General features: G+C 44.2%; 1 protein-coding gene across 2 annotated transcripts in view; it reads left to right on the forward strand.

Moving 5' to 3' along the window:
* Positions 1–19,425, forward strand: part of SERPINI1 (serpin family I member 1) — a 74,273-nt gene that overhangs the window by 53,176 nt on the left and 1,672 nt on the right. For both annotated transcript variants that reach the window (XM_006200838.4, XM_072960448.1), the window contains exon 7: positions 18,938–19,024. In XM_006200838.4, coding sequence (XP_006200900.1) covers positions 18,938–19,024 — 87 coding nt within the window. The remainder of the gene's footprint in view (positions 1–18,937; positions 19,025–19,425) is intronic.

Here is a 19,425-nt window from a genome sequence, read left to right on the forward strand (position 1 = left end):
AGCAGCCTGTAAGAAAGATCTCCCACATTTAGGATCGGGAAGGTTCTTTTCTAAACAGCATTCGGCGTCTAGCAACGAGATGACAGTGATGTATTTGACACCACGACTTCGACCCCTCATTCAGAGAGCCTACGTCCCAAAGCACTAATAGAGCTTTTCTACGTGTCTACGACATAAATGTTTCTGTCCACACAAGGGAAATGAATGTTTCCTGAGGAAGGGTCTTCGTGGCTCCCATCCGAGCTCCTCGGCCTCTGGGCTCTTGAGTGGGGTGGTCATGAGGGTAGGACTGGAGGAGATCCGAAAGGTAATGGGTACGTTGTGCTGGAGTCGGAAATGCATTCGTAGCTGAAGCAGAGGATACTTTAAAGTTCTTATGCTCCCTTCCTCAGGAACTCAAGAGAATCTGTCTACTATACTGGCCAAATTCCAACTGGATAATTACATTTTGCTTCTTACCATGGCTCTATTTTTGATTCGATTAGAGATTCCTCACTGTCTCACCTAAACATCGAGGCAGTTATTTCACACACGTAGAATATTTGCTGCTTTCCAGTCCCGAGGGAGTTATCCCGCAGTGGCCAATCAGTTATTGTGGTCAGTGTAGGTGAAATATTTAGACTTATCTGGAAGGCTTATAAGGTAATATTTAATTGCATTTACTATGTACAGAGACAGTAGAGCATAAATGTACACATGAGTGAAGATTTGAAATAACACTAGGATCTTTCAGAGTTGATACAGTCCACGTGGGAAGTCCCTGCTCTTTGATTAAACTTCCATCAGAAATGAATCCGTCTCAGCATCCTGCTCACAGCTGTGTTCCCATCCCTGGCCCGGGCTGACACAGAGTTGGCGCACAGTAGATGTCAGCTAATGGAAAAAACGGGGGAGGGAAGGAGAGAAGAGTTTTATCTGGGGCCACTTTGTACGTTATATTTCGTGGAACACTTAACTCCTTAAAATATCAGTAAGAAATCCAAGATTGGTTACTCTCAAACACTACCCAATTCAGACCTTCAGGATAACTGATCGAAAGCCAACGTCTCAAGCTTTCAGTGAGGATTCTTTGATCCTTAAGTTCCTGGTTTTGCCAGCATCTTGGTAGTCCAGTCCCAGCATGCCAGCCACCCCAGGCAATATATTCTTTATTTTCTCTTCCTCTTGCTCTGTCTCTCTCTCACACACACACACACAAATTCACACACTACTTATGAATCATTCATTTGAAAACTTTCTAGTGACACAACCATAAAGCTTACCTCTCTGCTTCCTCTAAACTCAATAGCATTTATTCTCTGCATCTCTGTGTTTTGGGCACCACGTGCTCTGCCTTACATGGTTGGTATCCTTTTCACATGTTTAGTTTCTTGCCTCCCCAAATAACATGAAAACCTTGATAATTAAAGTATTTATGACACTTAGTAACCTCCACAAGTATCCAGGGAAATTATTAGCATGTATTTGATTATTATTTTCTGCTTTAATGAGACTTTCATGGTGTTTAAGATGTGCAAATTAATTATATTCAATGCCATGTCCATTCCTTTCATTTGCCAAGTCTTTGTGAGACAGATCATGTGAACAAGGTACTATACATAAAAATGAAGAAATGATTAAGGTATCATATCTGCTGTGAAGAAACACACAGACCTGAGGGAAAGACATAAACAGCTGGATTTAATAAAAGGAAGAGTGATAGGAATGACTATATTGCCTTTCAGAGAATATTTGACAATAGCTGGAGACCTTTCCAGTTGTCACAACTAGGGGGAGCTACTGGCGTCTAGTGGGCAGAGTCCAGGGCCGCTCTACACCCCTGGGATCCACACCGCACAGGACAGCTCCCAAACAAACAATTGTCCCCCTCCCAAACGTCTATGGTGATGAGCTGAGAAATCTTGTACCAGAGAAAGCATTGTGGAAGCTGAGAGGGGAAAACATTAAAGGGCAGAATGACAGCATGTTGGGTCAAAAGATGAAGGAGGAGACTGTATGTATTGTTTTTCTCTCATTTTTTTTTCTTGAAGCAAAATTGGTACATAACATTATATTTATTTCAGGTGTACAACAGAATTTGATACTTGTGTACAATACAAAGTGATCACCACATTGAGGCTAGTTACCATCCGTCACCATACGGTTGACCTACCTCACCAATTTTGCCCTCTCCCTTCCTTTGGTAACCTTCTTTGGCAACCACCAATCCGTTCTCTGTATCTCCACTTCATTGGGTCTTTTTCTGAGGTTTTGTCTTGTTCTTTCGTTTGGAACATACTCCTCTGTTCCCTCATTCTGCTTGACTCTCTCTGTTTGCTTCTATGTATTAAGCAAAACAGGTACTTCTCCCAGTTTTGAAGGAGTGGCCGTGTGTAGGAAATGAACCCTGTTGTTGAACTTTTCCCTAACTCTTGGTTGGCTCTTGAACCTTTGTGGTTGACTAAGTAGCCTGGCTTATACTTGATAGATCCCAGTTTCTGATGGTGTGTGAAGCCCTGTGGGTGTTCCAGTAAAAGGGATCTCAGTCAGCACCTAGTTTTAGGCTGATTGGAAGCCACTTCTTGAGACAGCAGCTTTTTTTTTTAATGGAGGTATTGACCTTGTGCATGCTAAGCATGTGCTCTACCACCGAGGTTACCTAACCCCCTACTTCATGCAGCAGCTTTTAAAATATATAAGTACATGCATCCCTGTGGAATCACAGTTATAAACCCTGCTGGCCTCCAGACCAGATCTGAAGGTGTCCCTGGATGACAGTTGCAAAAATCAGGGCTTCAGATGAGTGAATGAACTCTCTCTAGAGAGTTACTGGCAAGTTACAGCAAGGCCAAGGGAAGGCTCAGGGATGGTGTCTCCCTGCCCATGTTCCCCGAGCGCTCCTCTGTAGCCTCTACACGTGTGGCAAACGTGCAGCCTGCCCCTCGGGTTGGAGCTTCAGGACAAGGAAGAGCGCCTGTCTCACAGGCAGACTGGGGATGGTTTTAGTCTGCTGTCTGTGCAGTGCCCTGGGAGCAGGAGCCTGCACAGAATCGTCTTTCTGATGATTACAGTCCTTTGGGGCCCAGAAATGCAAGCCCCGCTGGCCCCGGGGCCAGGCAATCAAGGGGTGTCCGCCGTGTGGACGGTGCTCCCCCACCAGCTTTAGGAACGCGGTGGAAGAGCGCTGGCCATGGCGCACAGATGCACCCAGCTTTTAGCAAAGCTGTGTATACCCGCCCACACTGGCCAGGTACAGGGAGGGGGCAAAAATGGCATTCACCCATGCTTCTGCTTCCAAAGTCCTCAGTAGTCCCCACTTCTCTAGCCGATGCTTCAAGATTAGCAAATGAATCCCCCCTCGTCTAGTCCAGGCACTTCTCTAACTGCTGCCTTTGTGCTGGGTCCTGGGATAGGTGAGACTATGTGCCAGTCCTCTAAAAGGACTATCTCAGGTCTCCACAGCCCCCTGGGTCCCCTGGACTCAAACTGCTTTGGTTTCCAAAGCCAGATGTTCGGGGGGCCTCTTTTCTCCAGGGCAGATGCCCCGGGGTGGAGTGCCCAATGCAGACCTCGAACCCCTCGCTCCTCAGGGAGTAGCTCCGGACTTGTGAGATCCCTCCCTGTTGTGCACAGAGGGTTTTTGGTGAGACTGACTCTGCCTCTCCTAGCTGTCCCCACGTGGCCCTTTTATTCCTTGTTGTGCCTCCAGTTGGTCAGCTAATCATTAGCTCTTTTTCAGCAACCCTAGTTCCATATGTAACTTCAGACTCGGTGTGTCTGTGGGAGGGTGTGAGCTACAGATCCTGCTACACCACCATCTTAGACCGCCCCTCACAAGTATGTATTTAAGCTTTTACACACGCAGAACAATTTTGAACAACATCTTAGAAAATGATAGCAGTGGTTTCCTCCAGAACCCTAGTCAGAGGCTCTTAGATAAGAGAGGAGTTTTTGTTTCATATACCACTGTGCGCTGTTTTGAATGTGACCTTGTGTATGTATGACTTCTTTAAAATTCTTACTTAAAAATTGGGAAAATCTTTTAAAAATAATATTATCAGTAGAGTTTGTCCATTCAAAAGAGCCCAGAAAACATTTCAGTACTCTTGGGACACTGCTACACTCTTGAATTATGTGATGAAATTTTTATCGTTGTTCAAAAATGTGATTTAGCAGAGGATAGAAAAGAAAAATACCCTGCTTCACATTCTCTTGCTTCTGGAAAAATCGAGTGACTTGAAAGTCTTTTGCTAAAGCCTCTTGAATCCACTCTTTCATTTTCTGTTCCACAGCATCTACTTTCATTTCAGACTCTCATTACTGTTGCCCTCGACGATTTCAATAGCCTCCTAAATGGTTTCCAATCTCTCTTCCATCTAATCTGTCTTATCTACCACGGCCAAGACTAATCGCCTTAAAACTCGCTCTCGGTCATTCCAGTTCCTGTTCAAATCCTCCTTTCAGCCTGCAGTGCACTGTCCACTGCCCAGCAGGGCGTTCAGACCTCACCTCCCTCCAGTCTGAGCCCTGGCTGGTTCCTCACACTCAGCCAAACTGAACACTCGCTCTGCTCCTCACATCCCCCCAGCTCCCCATCTTTCTGAAATCTCTCCCACCTGAAATCTCTTCTAAACTGAGCGTCAGGTCTAAGATCCCCAACTTTAGGAAGTCCCCGTGATGCCACCAACCAGAAGTAATCCTCCTTCCTAAATACTACAGTAGTCGATTATTTTCCTTATGCCACATACCACATCTAATTTCATATTATCAGTGTTTATGCATTAGATATCCCCTGCCAGAATCTAAACCTCCCCCCACATTGATCCTTGTGTATGTTTAAGAAGCACCCAGCACCGTGCTTTCTGCTTTGTACTCACTGAATGAAGGGATGAAGAAGATGAGATACTCTGCATTTATTGTTTCTTTCTTCCAACCTCAATCTGATGTCCATTGCTTTTGACGCTAAATTCCATTAACATAAAACACAGTAAGGACTCATACGATAAACATGGAATCCAGAGAGTGCTGAGAATCATTTTCTTCTCTGGCTCTATTTAAACGCTCATGTGCAGGGAGGATTCTGTTATATAGAGTAGGGCTATTTTTGTAATGGAAATGAATGACTGTCAGCATTTGGATTAATAGATAATCCTCTTGGAAGGTGTAAGGGGAAGGAGAAAGAGTACTAAATCCTTCAGCACAAAGTACAAGCTTTAATAAAGGAGCCAATAAAATAAAGGAATTAAGGAGACACAGCAAAAGCCGTATTCAGGTCAGACTCACGTGCTTAGATTTATGCTGGGCTGACTCTTACATCCTGCCCTTGTTTGTTCTCGTTCTCCTTCTACCTGGAAGCCAGAGGGCTGGGCTCTTTCTCGTCCAGCGCCCTAATTCCAGCTTCCCCCTACTTTCTTGCTTGGACGGTGGCCACGGCTAACAAAGTTGATCTTCCTGCCGCCAGCTGTTTGCTCATCTGATTCACGCTTTACAGCTGCTGCCACAGATACGTTTTAAAATCAAAGCAGACGTTATCTTATTACTTGCGGACAAAGCCCAGGCTCTCTTGCATTATGGTCCAAGCTCTTAAAAGCAGGCAAACCCCCCGCCCCTCCCCTCCTCCTCACAGCCCAGGCTTCAGCTGGACCTTCAGGTCATCACCACTGCTTCTCTCACTTTGCAGGTATAATTCTCAGCATGGAATCCTCTTGTCCCCGCCTCTGACTTTCACTCTTCTACTTGTTCTCCAGGAACCAGCCCAAATGGCTCTCCTCTGAGAAGCTTCCGCTGACCTCTCTCCCTTCCTAGATGGTTTAATTTCTCTCATCTAAAGTCCCACAGTGCAAGGCGCTTTCACACGTTTTACCTGTTCTTGGATTGTTTGTTCTCATACCTGTCACTGAGTTGGGAGCTCCTCAGGAGCCCGACTGTGTCACAGACGTCTTTCTGTCCTCAGAGCCCAGCATGGTGTGGGGAGCAGGCTAGATGCTGGGTGGGTGTGTGCCCTGAGGAAATGGTGCTGGACCCCACCTTGCTCCACTTTGGGGGCTTCTCTCAAGCCTCTGGCCCTCCTCACTCCCCACGCTCCAGCCACACAGACCTTTTTTGGGTCCTTGAGCACACCTGGCTTGTAGCTGCCGCTGCACTAGCCTTTCCCTCTGCCGGAAACTACCTCCAGGTCTGCCCTTGGCTGGCTCCTCTGTCTTCTTTAAGTCTCAGCTCAGATTAACCTTCTCAGACATGCTTTTCCTAACATCTGATGTCAAGTAGCTCCTCTTCCCTGCCCTAGCCACCAGCCAACACATCACTTTCTCTTCTTAGACTTACCATAGACTGAAATTGCAATCATCTATGGATTTTCTTCTTTATTGTCCCCGCTATTTAATGTCCCCGTTCTCCCATTAGGATGGAACTATTTAGATCACCATAGTATACCCGGTGCATCAACCATGTCCGGCATATCAGAGGTGCTCAGTGACACGAATAAATGAATGAACAAAGAAATGAGTATTTACTGATCTATAACAAAGCCTATCCAGAAAAACAAATAAACAAATGCTATTCCTACCTTGAAGGAGCTCAAATTCTAAAAACCTTTCTAAAGTTCATGGGTGGGGCTGAAGCTAAAAATATTTTCACAACTGAAGTAGAGACATATTTGGTATACTAGGGTTCTGTTATGGAACTCTGTTGATTTTGTTATTTTGAGCATGTCCTTGGTGATGCAGATATCTATTTAAATTGGCTGTTTAGGAGCAGTGCCAGAGAGGAGGTAGGGGCATCCTCTTGCACCCTGGCCATCCTGCCCGCATTATGTTCACTGCAGATACTCAGAGCCTTTGGTGTCCTGCACAAGTCCTCATACAAGCAGGGTACTTGATAAATATTTGCTCAGTGACTGAATGAATGGTTTAGTATTTTGCCCTGTTTTTTTGCAGAAGAGCTTGAATTATTGCCCAGCTCTTCTCTGGGGAACCCAGGGCTTGCTGGCCCAGTTCCCATCTTATCCATTGTGAAAAGCCTTGCTCCATGCTGCCCGGAGGAAAATAGGGCCAGTCATTTGGCAGCAATGTAGGCTGTGGCCCAAAGGAGAAGACTGCTTAGGGCCAGTGGATGGATTTTTGTGTGTGTGTGTGTGCATCTCTGTTTGCTACTGATTTATTTATTTTCAGTTTCAGACAATAGTTAACTTTTCTCTAACAAATAAGATGAACTCATCAGTGTAAATCTCTTTAATTCCGCTCACATTATGATTCCTCAAATATCTGAGTGAGCCCTTGGTGCCTGGCCATCTGCAAGAATTTGACAGTAGACGATGAATAACTCAGGAAGGTCCAGGACCTTGTGGGGGCAAGTGCATGGCCTGGCAGGAAAGATGGCCTTGACTGACACACAACTACATGAGGATGGGCACTACTAGGGGGCAAACTTAGAAGCTCTGATCTTACTTGTGTTCCTGCATGACCTAGTCTCCTCTAAGATGCGGTGGCAGCAGACACATTCTTGCTTACACCACTTTCAGCTTATATTTTATATCAGTGTGACTGCTTGAAATTTGTCCCAAGAAAAAAAGTTTCATTTTCTTTTGTTCTCTCAGTATTCATGATGTGATTTCCTGTTTGTTACATTTTCTCCTACTTGTATATCTAAAGGGGTGGTGTTTTTCTGAAGGTTAACTTTCCTGAGCTCTCATTTACAACTGCAGACACATGCTGTCCGTGGTGTAGCAGTTAATCACCCCTGGAAGCTGGAACATTGGTTCGATCTTTAGTGTGCTGTTTTTGAAATGTATATGATGACACTGGTCTGTTGGATCCCATCCCCTCTGCTCCTCTACTCAATTAGAGTATTAAGTTTTCTGGTGTGCATGTGGTCTTGGTATTCTTTCTCTCTTTGGGGCAGTTCTCCATCAATTTTCCTAGACCATCTATTTTGGATTAGTGCCATATGTTTTATTTATTATAAGAATAAGCTTTATAGCCATTAATTGTGAACAGAATTGTAGTCATGGTGCCTCTAGAGTGAAGACATCCAAAGTTTTACAACATGAAACAGCTAACCCCTTTCATTCAACAGTTACTAAATGTTGGGTTAAACCCTGGAAAATCATGTTATTACCAGGAAACTCCCTCTACTTAAGTCAGTTCATTCATTAGGCTCATTAAATGCTAAAAGCCAGGGACACTAAAAGGAAAGACACAATCCTTGCCTGAAGGAAGCTGACAGTCCAGGGAGAGAGAGAGAGCTGTGCTAATACGATATAGCACAAAGGCTTAAATAGAGTTAGAGGCTGGGTTCAGTGGGAAAGAGTGGTCAGTTCTACTTTAGGGGTGTGGATTAGGAATCAGGGGAGAATGGAGGAGTCCTAAAAGGTTTCAAAGCAGAGCCTTAAAGGTAGATTAGGTGTCTCACTGTACAAGGGTTCAGGGAGTTTCTGGGGAAGCAGAGACACAGAAGTGATAAAGTGTGGTGTGATCGGGCCCCTGCACTTCAGATAACCTGGAGCACAGTGTGTGGAGGGAAGGATGCTGAGTGACAGAGGCAGAGGCAACCTCATGGAGGTCCTCGTATTGCTGAGCTGTATGCAGGTGTGCTATATACTGAAGGCGAGGTGGCAGGTAGAGCAGGCAGGAGAGGGGAAAAGGGTTTTAAGTAAGGTAGTGGCATACTGGTTTGTATTGGCTAAGCTCATCCCAGAGGAAGCTTTAATGTGAATTGGAGGCAGCTAGACCAGCTATGTCATGATCCACTGACATCCCTACAGACTCATTTTTAAAAATGTATTTATATATGTTGCTGGGTTTAATTTTCTGATTTAAAGAAACTTTACCTCCATGTTAATAGGTGAGTTTGGAGTATGATTTTCTTTTCTTCAACAGCCTTTGTTCAATTTTAATAGCAAGCTAAGACTACCCGGAGATGAATTAGATTGCTTTTATTCTCTTTATAGAGCCTGGAATAGTGTTGCAACAGGAAATGCTGTCTGTTTCTAGAAGGTTTGGTTAAGATCCCCTAGAAAACCATCTGCTTGGAGTCTTTTATTTTGAGGAGGGGGGAAGATTTTCAACTACTTTAATGGTTACTGGACTATTCAGACATTCTATTTATTTCCTTGATTCAACTTTATAATTTATACATTCTAATAAAATTGTCCAGTTGATGGCAAATCTGTTCTTTTTCAAAGTTATCTGCATAAAGAAGCACAAGAAACTTTAGAAAGGGAAATGGAAATATTCTTAATCTTATTTGTGGAGGTGGGTTCACAGATAATACAACTTCCAAAATTTGCCAAATTGTGTACTGTAAATAGATACAGTTCATAGTTAATAAGTTATACTCCTTAAAGCTGATTAACATTTATCTGCAGGAAATTATACATAGTGGTTTTTTGTGATTTTTAAAAATTCTCTTTATAGCTTTAGTTCTGTTCTTTTTTTATCTTAATATTGTTTATTTGGGTACTCGCTCTTCTTTGTGAATCATGTGAAAGGATTGCCCATTTCTTTATCTTTTAAATAACTAGCGTTCTGGGGAGAACCCTCAGTGTTCTTGCTTTCTTGACCTTTCTGCCGTGGTGCCTTGCAGCACCCACCCCCCCATTCTATAGGTGTGAATGGGAGGTTAGAGAACCAGAGGAGGGCACATCTGGGCAGAAGCCAAGGTTGAAGGGATGAGATTCCTTCTTTCGGGGTGCCTAGTGCAGTCAGCAGATCAAGCTCAGGGGCTACTGGAGGCAGTTTCCTCTGTGAAACTGATGTGTCTAAATGATCACCTGGTGTCTTTGAGAACCCCCCTCAGAATATCTGGACAGGGCTTGGCTGGCGGTGTGGACACCTCTTGCTCTTTAGGAATTGGATGCTGTCAATTCTGGCTCCTAATGCATGACTCTGCATTGAAACAGGCAGCAGGATCTGAAAATAATAGAGCATCAGCTAACTGCTAAATAGTTAATATATTTTACTGTTTTGGAATTCACTGTTTTTGCCAACTAAATTATTTTGACTAATTATTTAATGCAATTTATACTTTTCTTTTCATTTGTTAAAAAAAAAGCCAACTAGTCTAGATTTGAGGGAGCTAATTATACTTAATTGTTTAGTGTAAACCCTTTATTGCTTTTTATTTTTCTTCTTGTCATCAACTGCATCATAATATATGTGAGATGCACTGTTTCATAATGCAGTGCTTATATCTTAATGCTAAATATGAGCTGAGGAAAGAATATGCCTATTAAAAGTATAATCCGAGATGCCACCAGTTTGTCTTGGGGCTTATTCCAAATAAGCAGGTGCTTTTACTGAACGGTGGGTGCTGGGTATCAACAGCAGAGTTACTAATCTCAAATTTGAAGTAGACCTCCTAGAATTGGAAAAAAAAAGGTATAAATTTGAGTAATCCTTGATCTTGCTTCCTTGTACTTTTTTTGGATTTTTTTCCTTCAAAAAAAATTTAATCTATTTATTTATTTATTTATTTATTTATTGTGTGAGGGGGAATTAGGTTTACGTATTTATTTTTAGAGGAGGTACTGGGGATTGAACCCAGGACCCTGTGTATGCTAAGCATGTGCTCTACTGCTTGAGCTGTACCCTCCCACCCCTTTTACTGTTTTTTGCTTGATTTTTCCCCCCACGCAAGTATCTTTTGTTTCCTTCATTTTAATCTTGGGGAAAAGCTGGAAACGCAAGACTGAAAGCTGTTGTGCTGTGTAGTTTGCTACGCCTGCCAGAACGAAGTTCCACAGACTGGCTTCAGCAACAGACATTTATTTTGTCACGGTTCCGGAGGCTGGAAGTCTGAGATTAAGGTGTCCTCGGGGTTGGTTTCTTCTGAGGCCTTTCTCCTCGGCTTACAGACGGCCGTCTCCTCCCTGTGTCTTCACATGTTGTAGTCGTCAGGGTTCTTCAGGTAAACAGAGCCAACAGGACGAATGGATACACATATGTACATATAGTGAGAGATGGTACCAGGAAAAGGGAAATGAGAATTACCTCAGTTCTTAGTCACCTGGAGAAAAGATTTTTGACGAGAGACAGAAAGCGTGATAGAAGCAAGATTTTTATTAGTGAAGTAAAAACAGTAAAAGTCCACTCCTGAGAACTGGGAGTGGGCCAATCCAAGAGAGGAAAAAAGGCCACTGCTCCCTTAGTTTTCCTATTTTTATATCCTGGTTTTGTGATTGATTGATTGATTGATTGACTGATTGATTGACAACTCAGGTTCCCTGCACTCTGGCTGACTTACAGCTCAGGTTCCTTGTGTTCTGGACCGTTCCTTTCCCCTTCCTCCCCCCCTGCCCAGTGCTCATTTCTGTCTAAACTACCTAACATTCCCCCCTCTAGTCTTAGGACCCCAAATCTTTGGGATGTAGAGGGCGAGGACAGGACAGTTCTAGCTACTTCCTGCTGATTTTGGGCAACGATGGAGCTCGTTGGGGTCCCAGACAAGCTGGCTGTCACTGGGCAGGTGGTGAACGAAGGGTCAGTGTCCATCGAGGGTCTTGTATAACAGCTGTCTTGGCTGATTGGTTGATTACCTTGTTGTATAGCCATTTGAAGTTTGACTCTAGATGAGAAGAAACATTTTATAAGAAGGTTGAAAAGACAGAGGTCAAATATATAGAGCTAATCCTAGCCAAGGGATGAAGGGGACAAACAAGGGTGATGCCTACTTAAATGGAAAAATTGTCTTAGGAAAAAATTTCTGTTGGTTTAGGTTTTAGAAAGCAGATGTTGGAGTGTTAGTCCAGTAAACTAAAGGAGGAATAAAAAGAGGGACCCTAATGTCAGGACATTTTAAGTTAGTATTAAAACAGTTTAGTGGGGGCCTAAAAAAGAAAAGATTAGAGCCAGTAGACATTTAAGAAAAAGGTTTATCTAATAGGGATCCATAGTCCCCTAGGGTGATGGAACAGTCTCACAGGAGTGTCGCTTGAAAAGCAGTTGCAGATCGCTAAGAGGTTCACAAGAATACGTGGAATTTGAGGTATCTTGGGTGCCAGGGTCTGAGTTTTTAACGGATTGGTCTTCTCGGGCCGATTTCTAAGGTTTGACTTGGGTATGATGTATCCAGCTGGCAATTCGAGGAACTCTTACTGCAGTGGGGGAGGATAGAAGGACAGGGTAAGGCCCCTTCCATGCAGGTTGAAGCTGGGAGGCTGGGGAGCCATCCTTCCAAACTTTGATCAACACCTGAGTGCCAGGGGGATACAAAAGAGATGCTGTTGTCACTTGAGGTCCTGTTTTTAACCCAAATCCTCTCAAGGTGTTCTGGAATTGATTAAGAGCCTGGGCATATGCCCCTAAAGAGGTGACTTCCAGTATTTCTGCCTGAATAAATGGCCTTCCATAGAAAGCTTCATAAGGACTAAGGCCCAGGGTCGTCCTAGGGGTGACCCTGGTTCGTAAAAGAGGCTTCTTGGATGAGCTTCCTAAGAACAGCCTTAAGGAACTGATTGTCCTTTTCAACTTATCCTGAGGAGAGGCCTTCACGAGCAATGTAGATTATAATGGATTCCTAAGGCTTTAGAAACAGATTGGACCATCGAGGAGATAAATGAAGGCCCATTATCACTTTGGAGAGAAAGAGGGAGACAAACCTGGGAATTATTTCGTGTAATCGTTGTTTTATTACCTCTGATGCCTTTTCAGTTCTGGTGGGATGTGCTTCTACCCATCCTGGGAATGTGTCAAAGATCAATAGGTATTCGTAACCTTGATATGGGGGCATCTGAGTAAAACCAAGTTGCCAGTCTTCTCCTGGATAATACCCTCTATGTTGAGCAGGTCGAATTAATTGGGGTTTTTAAGGCTCCCTGTCAGTTGTTAACCGCACAGGTAGGGCAAGGGTTGGTCACTCCGTCTATGGGCTTAGTCCCTTTCCTTTAAACACCCTTGAGATTAGCAAGGGAACAGCATCCTTACCCAAGTGCGTAGCTTCACGTAAGGCCTTTAAGACACCCCATTGGAGATCCTGTGGTCGAAGTAAAACTTCTTCCTGTTGTAACCAGCCTGAAGATCCAAGTAAAAACCCTTTCTGTTTCCCCCAAATCTCTTCTTCTTGAGTACAATGGGGGCTTGGTAAAGGCAGGGTAGGAACCAGTGCCCCTTGCAGGGGAGGCTCCTGAATGGCAGCACTCATGGCGGCAGCATCAGCTGTGCTGTTTCCTTTTGCTGTTTCTGAACCCCCTTTGTGATGGCCCTTACAGTGAGCCACGGCCACTTGTCAGGGAAGTTGGAGGGCCTCAAGGAGGCCAAGGATTTGGGACATATATTTTATGGGACTATTTTTGGCCGTTAGAAGTCCCCTTTCCTTCCAAATAGCTGCATGAGCATGTAAAACCAGGAAGGCATATTCTGAGTCTGTGTAAATGGTGACCTTTCCCCTTCCATGAGCTCTAAGGCTCGTTTTAAGGTGATCAGTTCAGCCAGTTGTGCTGAGGTGCCAGTAGGCAGTGGCTTAGCTTCTGTAGCCTCATGGAGGGACACAACCGAGTATCCAGCTCTATGTGTCCCCATCTGTGATAAAGCTGCTCCCGCTGGTGAAACAAATCTCATCAGGGTTTCCAGGGGTTGGTCGGTGAGATCTGTTCTAGCTCCTAGAGAAATGGACAGGGTCTCGTGATATAGGTGAAAGGGAAGAGACTCGTCTGGTGATGGTAACAGTGTAGCAGGATTGAGTGTCCCACAAACAGAAACAGGGACATCTGGGTTTTCCAGTAATAATGCCTGATATTTAAGAAGCCAAGCATCTGAGAGCCAGAAGTGTCCCTTGCCTTTTAAAAGATCAGAAACTTGATGGTTAGCTTGTATAGGGACCCCCAGAGATAGCTTAAAAGCTTCCTCCAGGAGAGTGGAAAGGGCTCCCAACACTCGTAGACAGGAAAGCCAGCCTCTAGCAGTGGGATGTAGCCACTTGGAGAGGTGTCCCATAGGCTTCTGGGTAGGACCCAGCTGTTGGGTGAGGACCCCCAAGGTCTCTCATGAACATATAACTGGAGGGGCCTTGTGGGATCTGGAAGCCTCAAGGCCAGGGATCTCACTAGGAGATATTTTTCATTCTTCCATTGCTTCCTGTTGGGAAGGACCCCACTGAAGAGGTGCTGAGTCATCCTTACCCTTTAAACTGTCCCATAGAGGTTGGGCCATACACCCATAGTTAGGGATCCAAAGCCTACAGTAACCTGTTAGTCTGAGAAATGCCCTGAGCTGTTCTCAAGTAGTGGGATTAGGGAGTTGTAAGATTCCCTGAAGTCATTCAGGGGAAAGGCTACAGTTTCCAGGAGTCAAGACAACTCCTAGATAAGTGACCTCTTGTTTGACCATTTTGGCCTTGGACCTGGAAACTTTATATCCTCGCTCGGCCAAGAAGTTAAGAGTTTGGACTGCATGCTGGATGGCCTGTTCTCGAGTAAGGGAGCAGATAAGTAGATCATCTACATATTGGAGAATAGTTCCTTTTTCAAGCTGTAAGTCCTGTAAATCTGGGCCAAAGCTTGCCCAAAGAGGTGAGGACTCTCTAAACCCCTGTGGTAGTGCTATCCAGGTTTGCTGGTGTTGATACCCATTGGGTGAGTCCCACTGAAAGGCAAATAAATATTGGGACTGGGGACTAAGGGGTACACAGAAGAAAGCACCTTTAGGTCTAAGGTCATGAACCACTGTGCTCCTGGAGGGACGTTCCCCAGTAACACACAGGGGTTCAGAGCCATTGGATGAAGAGGTACTGCTGCCTCATTTATGATTCATAAATCCTGGACCAGTCTAGGTTCCATTATTTTTAATGACCAGGATAGGTGTGTTGCAGGGGGAGTTAACAGGAATTAAGAGTCCACACTGTAAGGACTTAGAAGTTGTTGGCTGAAGGCCCTTCCTTGCCTCAGGTTTTAAAGGATACTGTTTTCAATTAGGGAGTCAGGTAGGATCTTTAAGGGAGATGACAACCGGAGCAGCAGTCCTTGTCCGCACTGCGATGCCTTGATCCCAGGCAGCGGGATTAATTTTATCTCCCAGGCCTCTGGGTGGGGAGGTCTCTCTCCTTCCCCAGGGAGCAGCAAGAGTTGTACAGAGGTGGAAGTTTGAGGATTTTCTCCCAGGGTAACGTGGGTTCCCAGTTTGTAAAGAAGATTTCATCCCAAAAGGGGACTAGGACATTCTGGCAGGCATAAGAAAGAATATGCAAATGAGCATTTGTCCCATAAACAACAAAGGGGGTGAGTAAGGAATCTTAAGGTCGGTTTACCTGTGACTCCCATGACAGTACAGGATCTAGAGGAAAAGGGTCCGGAGAAAGAAGTTAGGACAGAGTAGGTGGCCCCAGTATCCAAAAGAAAAGTTACTGTCCTACCTGCCACATCCATTCGTACCCACGGCTCCAGCCCAGTGATGGAGATCTCTTGCACTGGGGACACTGGAGGAGGCTTCTTCAGTGCTGGACAACCATCTGCAGGCCTTGGGCTGGTTTTCCCCCGCAAGCCATTTGGCTCGAAAGACAGAGGGCCGCCCAATGACCATGTTGGCTACACTGAAAGCAGGCAGGTCTTGGAGGTTTGTCCCTGTAGGGACATTCTTTGGCCCGGTGACCAGGTCGGCGGCAGATGCTGCACTTGTCGTTGGACTTACTCGCGCTGTTGGGGGCCGGGTATATAAGGACGGTGGCTGCCCTTGAAGGGCCGCTATCATCTAGGCAGGCCTGGCCTCCTCCCTTCTTTTCTGCTCCTGAGCCCTGGCCTCTTGCCCCTGATCTCGATTATAAAAAACTGTGGCAGCAATGGTTAACACTTCATCAAGAGTTTCTCCAGGTTCCTGGATCACCTTTTGGAGTTTTCATCTAATATCAGGGGCAGACTGAGTGAGAAATTTATCCTTTAGGATAATGTGTCCCTCATATGAGCTGAGGTCTGAGTTAGTATACTTAGTAAGTGCCTCCTGGAGCTGCTCCAAAAAGGCAGTGGGGTTTTCTGTGGGCTCCTGACTAACAGCTAACACCTTAGAATAACTGATAACTTTCTGTCGGGCTGCCCGGAGTCCTGCCTTAACATAGATTAAAAAATGGTCTCTTTCCCATTTTTGGTTAAGGTCATTATAATCCCATCTGGGGTCCACTGGGGGAACAGCTGTTTCCCCTGTGGAGTACTTGTCGTTAGACAGATGTAGACTGTCTGCATATTTTCTGGCTTCTCTAAGAACCCTTTCCTTTTCTACGTCAGATGGGGTTTGGCAAGGATAATATAAACATCTTTCCAGATGAGATCGTATGCCAGAGTGAGGTGTTGAAATGCCTCTATGTTTTTATCTGGGTTATCTGAATAGCTTCCCAGATCAGTCTTAATTTGTCTCAATTCTACCAGAGAGAACGGCTTATGTGTGAATTGAGGACCAAATTCTCCACCTGTTTCTACCAGAGGGCAGGTCGAAGGTAATGGAGGAGCTGAAGGCAGTATCTTTCCTGAGTATGAGGGAAATGAGGGGTATGTGGTAGGGAGAGCAGGGCAGGGCGTCAGTTTAGGAGAGTCCCCCTCTCTAGGGGGTGTCAGGGACAGTAGGTTATTAGATGAAACTGTTACCTGAGTGGTTAACTTACATTCATATCTTTTACTTACTGAGGGACAGCAATGATCTCCCAGAGGATGTATGGTATTTCAGACCATTTGCCTTGTCTCTTACAGAAGCGATCAAGCTGGAACAAGATGGTTGACTTTATGCTCCCGTTTATAGGCCATGCTTCCTCACAGGGAAGTCGATATTGTGGCCAGGCAACATTACAAAGGAATATAAGTGTTTTTCTTTTAAGGGTTTGTAGATTAAAATGGTCCCAGTTGTCCAATATACAGCCCAAAGGAGTCCCAGCAGGGATAGACTCTTGGCTTCCCATCTGAAAAACAAGGGGAGGATACAGGGGGAGGGTTTCAGAGCTTAGCGTCCTAAGGTGAAAAGCCCATGGACTAGGCTGACGTCTCAGCCTCTGTCCACAACCAAATGCATCCTCGAGTGTAACCGTGGATCAGCAGTGCCTGGCATCCTAGGGTCCTGATTCGGGGATGGAAGCTGACGTCTCAGCCTCCACTCCAGAAAGGGGGAAACGACCACAGTCTCACTGTGTGCTGGGTGTCTCCGTGGTCTGATTGGAATGATCTCCTTTAGTTTAGCCAGTGGCTGGTCACCCCACCACGCCTTGTGTTCTCAGCTCAGCTGCCACAACCGGCCCCAGAAGCTTGTGCTCCGCTGGCTGGCTTCAGGGAGGGAGAGGGAAATGAAGGATTGGAAAGATTAAGTTTAAGCACGCCATCCGAGTCACGGCACCAAAATTAATGTTACCAGGAAAAGGGAAATAAGAATTACCTCAGTTCTTAGTCACACGAAAAAAATATTTTTGACAAGAAACAGAAAGCGTGATATAAGCAAGATTTTTATTAATGAAGTGAAAAAAGTAAAAGATAGTACACTCCCAGGAACTGGGAGCGGGCCAATCCAAGAGAGGAAAAATGGCACCGCTCCCTCGTTTCTCCTGTTTTTTTATCCTGGCTTCATGACTGATTGATTGATTGGCTGACAACTCAGGTTCCCTGCGTTCTGGATCGTTCCTTTCCCCTGCCTCTCCCCCTGCCCAGTGCTTATTTCTAACTAAACTACCTAACAGATGGATATATGCATTTGTGTGTGTGTATGTATGTACATATATGTGTGTGTGTGTATAGAGAGAGAGAGAGAGAGGGAGAGAAAGAGAGAGGGGTTAAGAGATTTATTTTAAAGAATTGGCTTGCACAATTGTGTAGGTTTTGGAAATGTAAAGTCTGCAAGGTAGGCCAGTAGGCCAGAGACTCAGGCATGAGTCCTAAGGCTATCAGCTGGCCGAATTCCTTCTTGCTCGAAGGAGGTCAATCTTTGTTCTATTAAAGTCTTCAGCTGATTGGATGAGGCCCACCCACATCATGAGGGTAATCTGGTTTAATTAAAGCCCACCAATTTTAATGTTAATCTCATCCCCCAAAATATTTGCAGAAACATCTAGAATGATGTTTGACCACATATCTGAGCACCACGGCCAAGCCACGCTGACACAAAATTTAACTACCATGCATGGCCTTCGCTCTGTGCCTATCTGTGTCTAAATCTCCATGTCTTACAAGGAGACCAGTTACACTGGATTAGGGCCTACCCTAACGACCTGATTTTAATTTAAGACTCCCAAATACAGTCACATTGTGAAGTCGTGGGGGGCTAGAGCTTATGAATTTTAGAGAACAAATTCAGCCCATAATGGCCATTAATTCAAAAGTAAGCATAAACAGAAAGACAATTCAAAGGGAAAAACGGTCTTCCTAATACTAAAAATGTGTATTTCATCCAACCTTGGGATAAAGCACATTTTTGAATCCTCAGATAAACCAATCAAATGGAGTGGGAAGTAACTTTTTTATATATTTACATTTCCACAACCTAGAAGACAATTTTGTTTTTCTCTGCCAAGGATATTTATATTATCACAGTAATTAGAGATTAGATTTTTTTAAAAAAATTTCTTATTCTGGTTATATCTGGATATCTACGAGATATTTTGTGTTTTAAAATCATCTTGCATTTTAAAATTTCAAACTAGAGAGCAACATGTAAAATGTTTTTATTTTGAATTATGAACTAATTTGAACTTGCTGTTAAAAACAGAGCCACGTTTCTGCTTTTTCTGGCAATGTAAGAAATAAATAATGGGAAAATTACCAATAAAAAATGAAGGGCGAAAATTAACAAGGGAATATAAAATAAGGACAAAACAGAAAAGACATCTTTAATGGTTCTCTCAAATCATAAATGTAATTTTGCAACATTATCTCTTGTGTTTTGTATCAGTATCTTATGTCACTTACATTTCGCAAATCTGTTTAACTAAAGGGTAAAACCACTTCCCTATCTCTGATATCTCAGAAGCGCTTCTGTTATTTTATTTTTTTTATTTTTTTTTGCAGATAACAAAGAGATTTTCCTTTCCAAAGCAATTCACAAGTCCTTCATAGAGGTTAACGAAGAAGGCTCAGAAGCTGCTGCCGCCTCAGGTGCCAAATGATTGTTTTCTAAGATCTTCTCACTTTTTCTAGATTTGCATTTTAAAAGCAATCTTGAGTGGGGGATGGGAGTCATTTTTAGAACCCAGACAAAAACTCCTACTCTTAGAAGTCAAGTTAATGATGAAGCAGCTAGAATGTTCCAAATAGGATCTGAGGCGTGCACTCACCCCAGGGCCCCATACCGAGTAACTCCCATCTCTAATGAGAGGCGGGAGGAAACTGTCAGTTCTACAGAGCAGATTTTCCTGCTGTGCTGCCTGTTTAAATATGTTAAAGATTTCCCTGCTGCCCAGTTAAACATTTTTCTTTCTACCTAATTATTTGTGGAAGTCAGTTCTTAATTTTGGCAGTGAAGAGCTTCAGTTTTTTAAAAGTATATGCACAAACAA

The sequence above is a fragment of the Vicugna pacos genome, chromosome 1 (assembly GCF_048564905.1).
Source record: "Vicugna pacos chromosome 1, VicPac4, whole genome shotgun sequence".
NCBI classification, from domain to species: Eukaryota; Metazoa; Chordata; class Mammalia; order Artiodactyla; family Camelidae; genus Vicugna; species Vicugna pacos.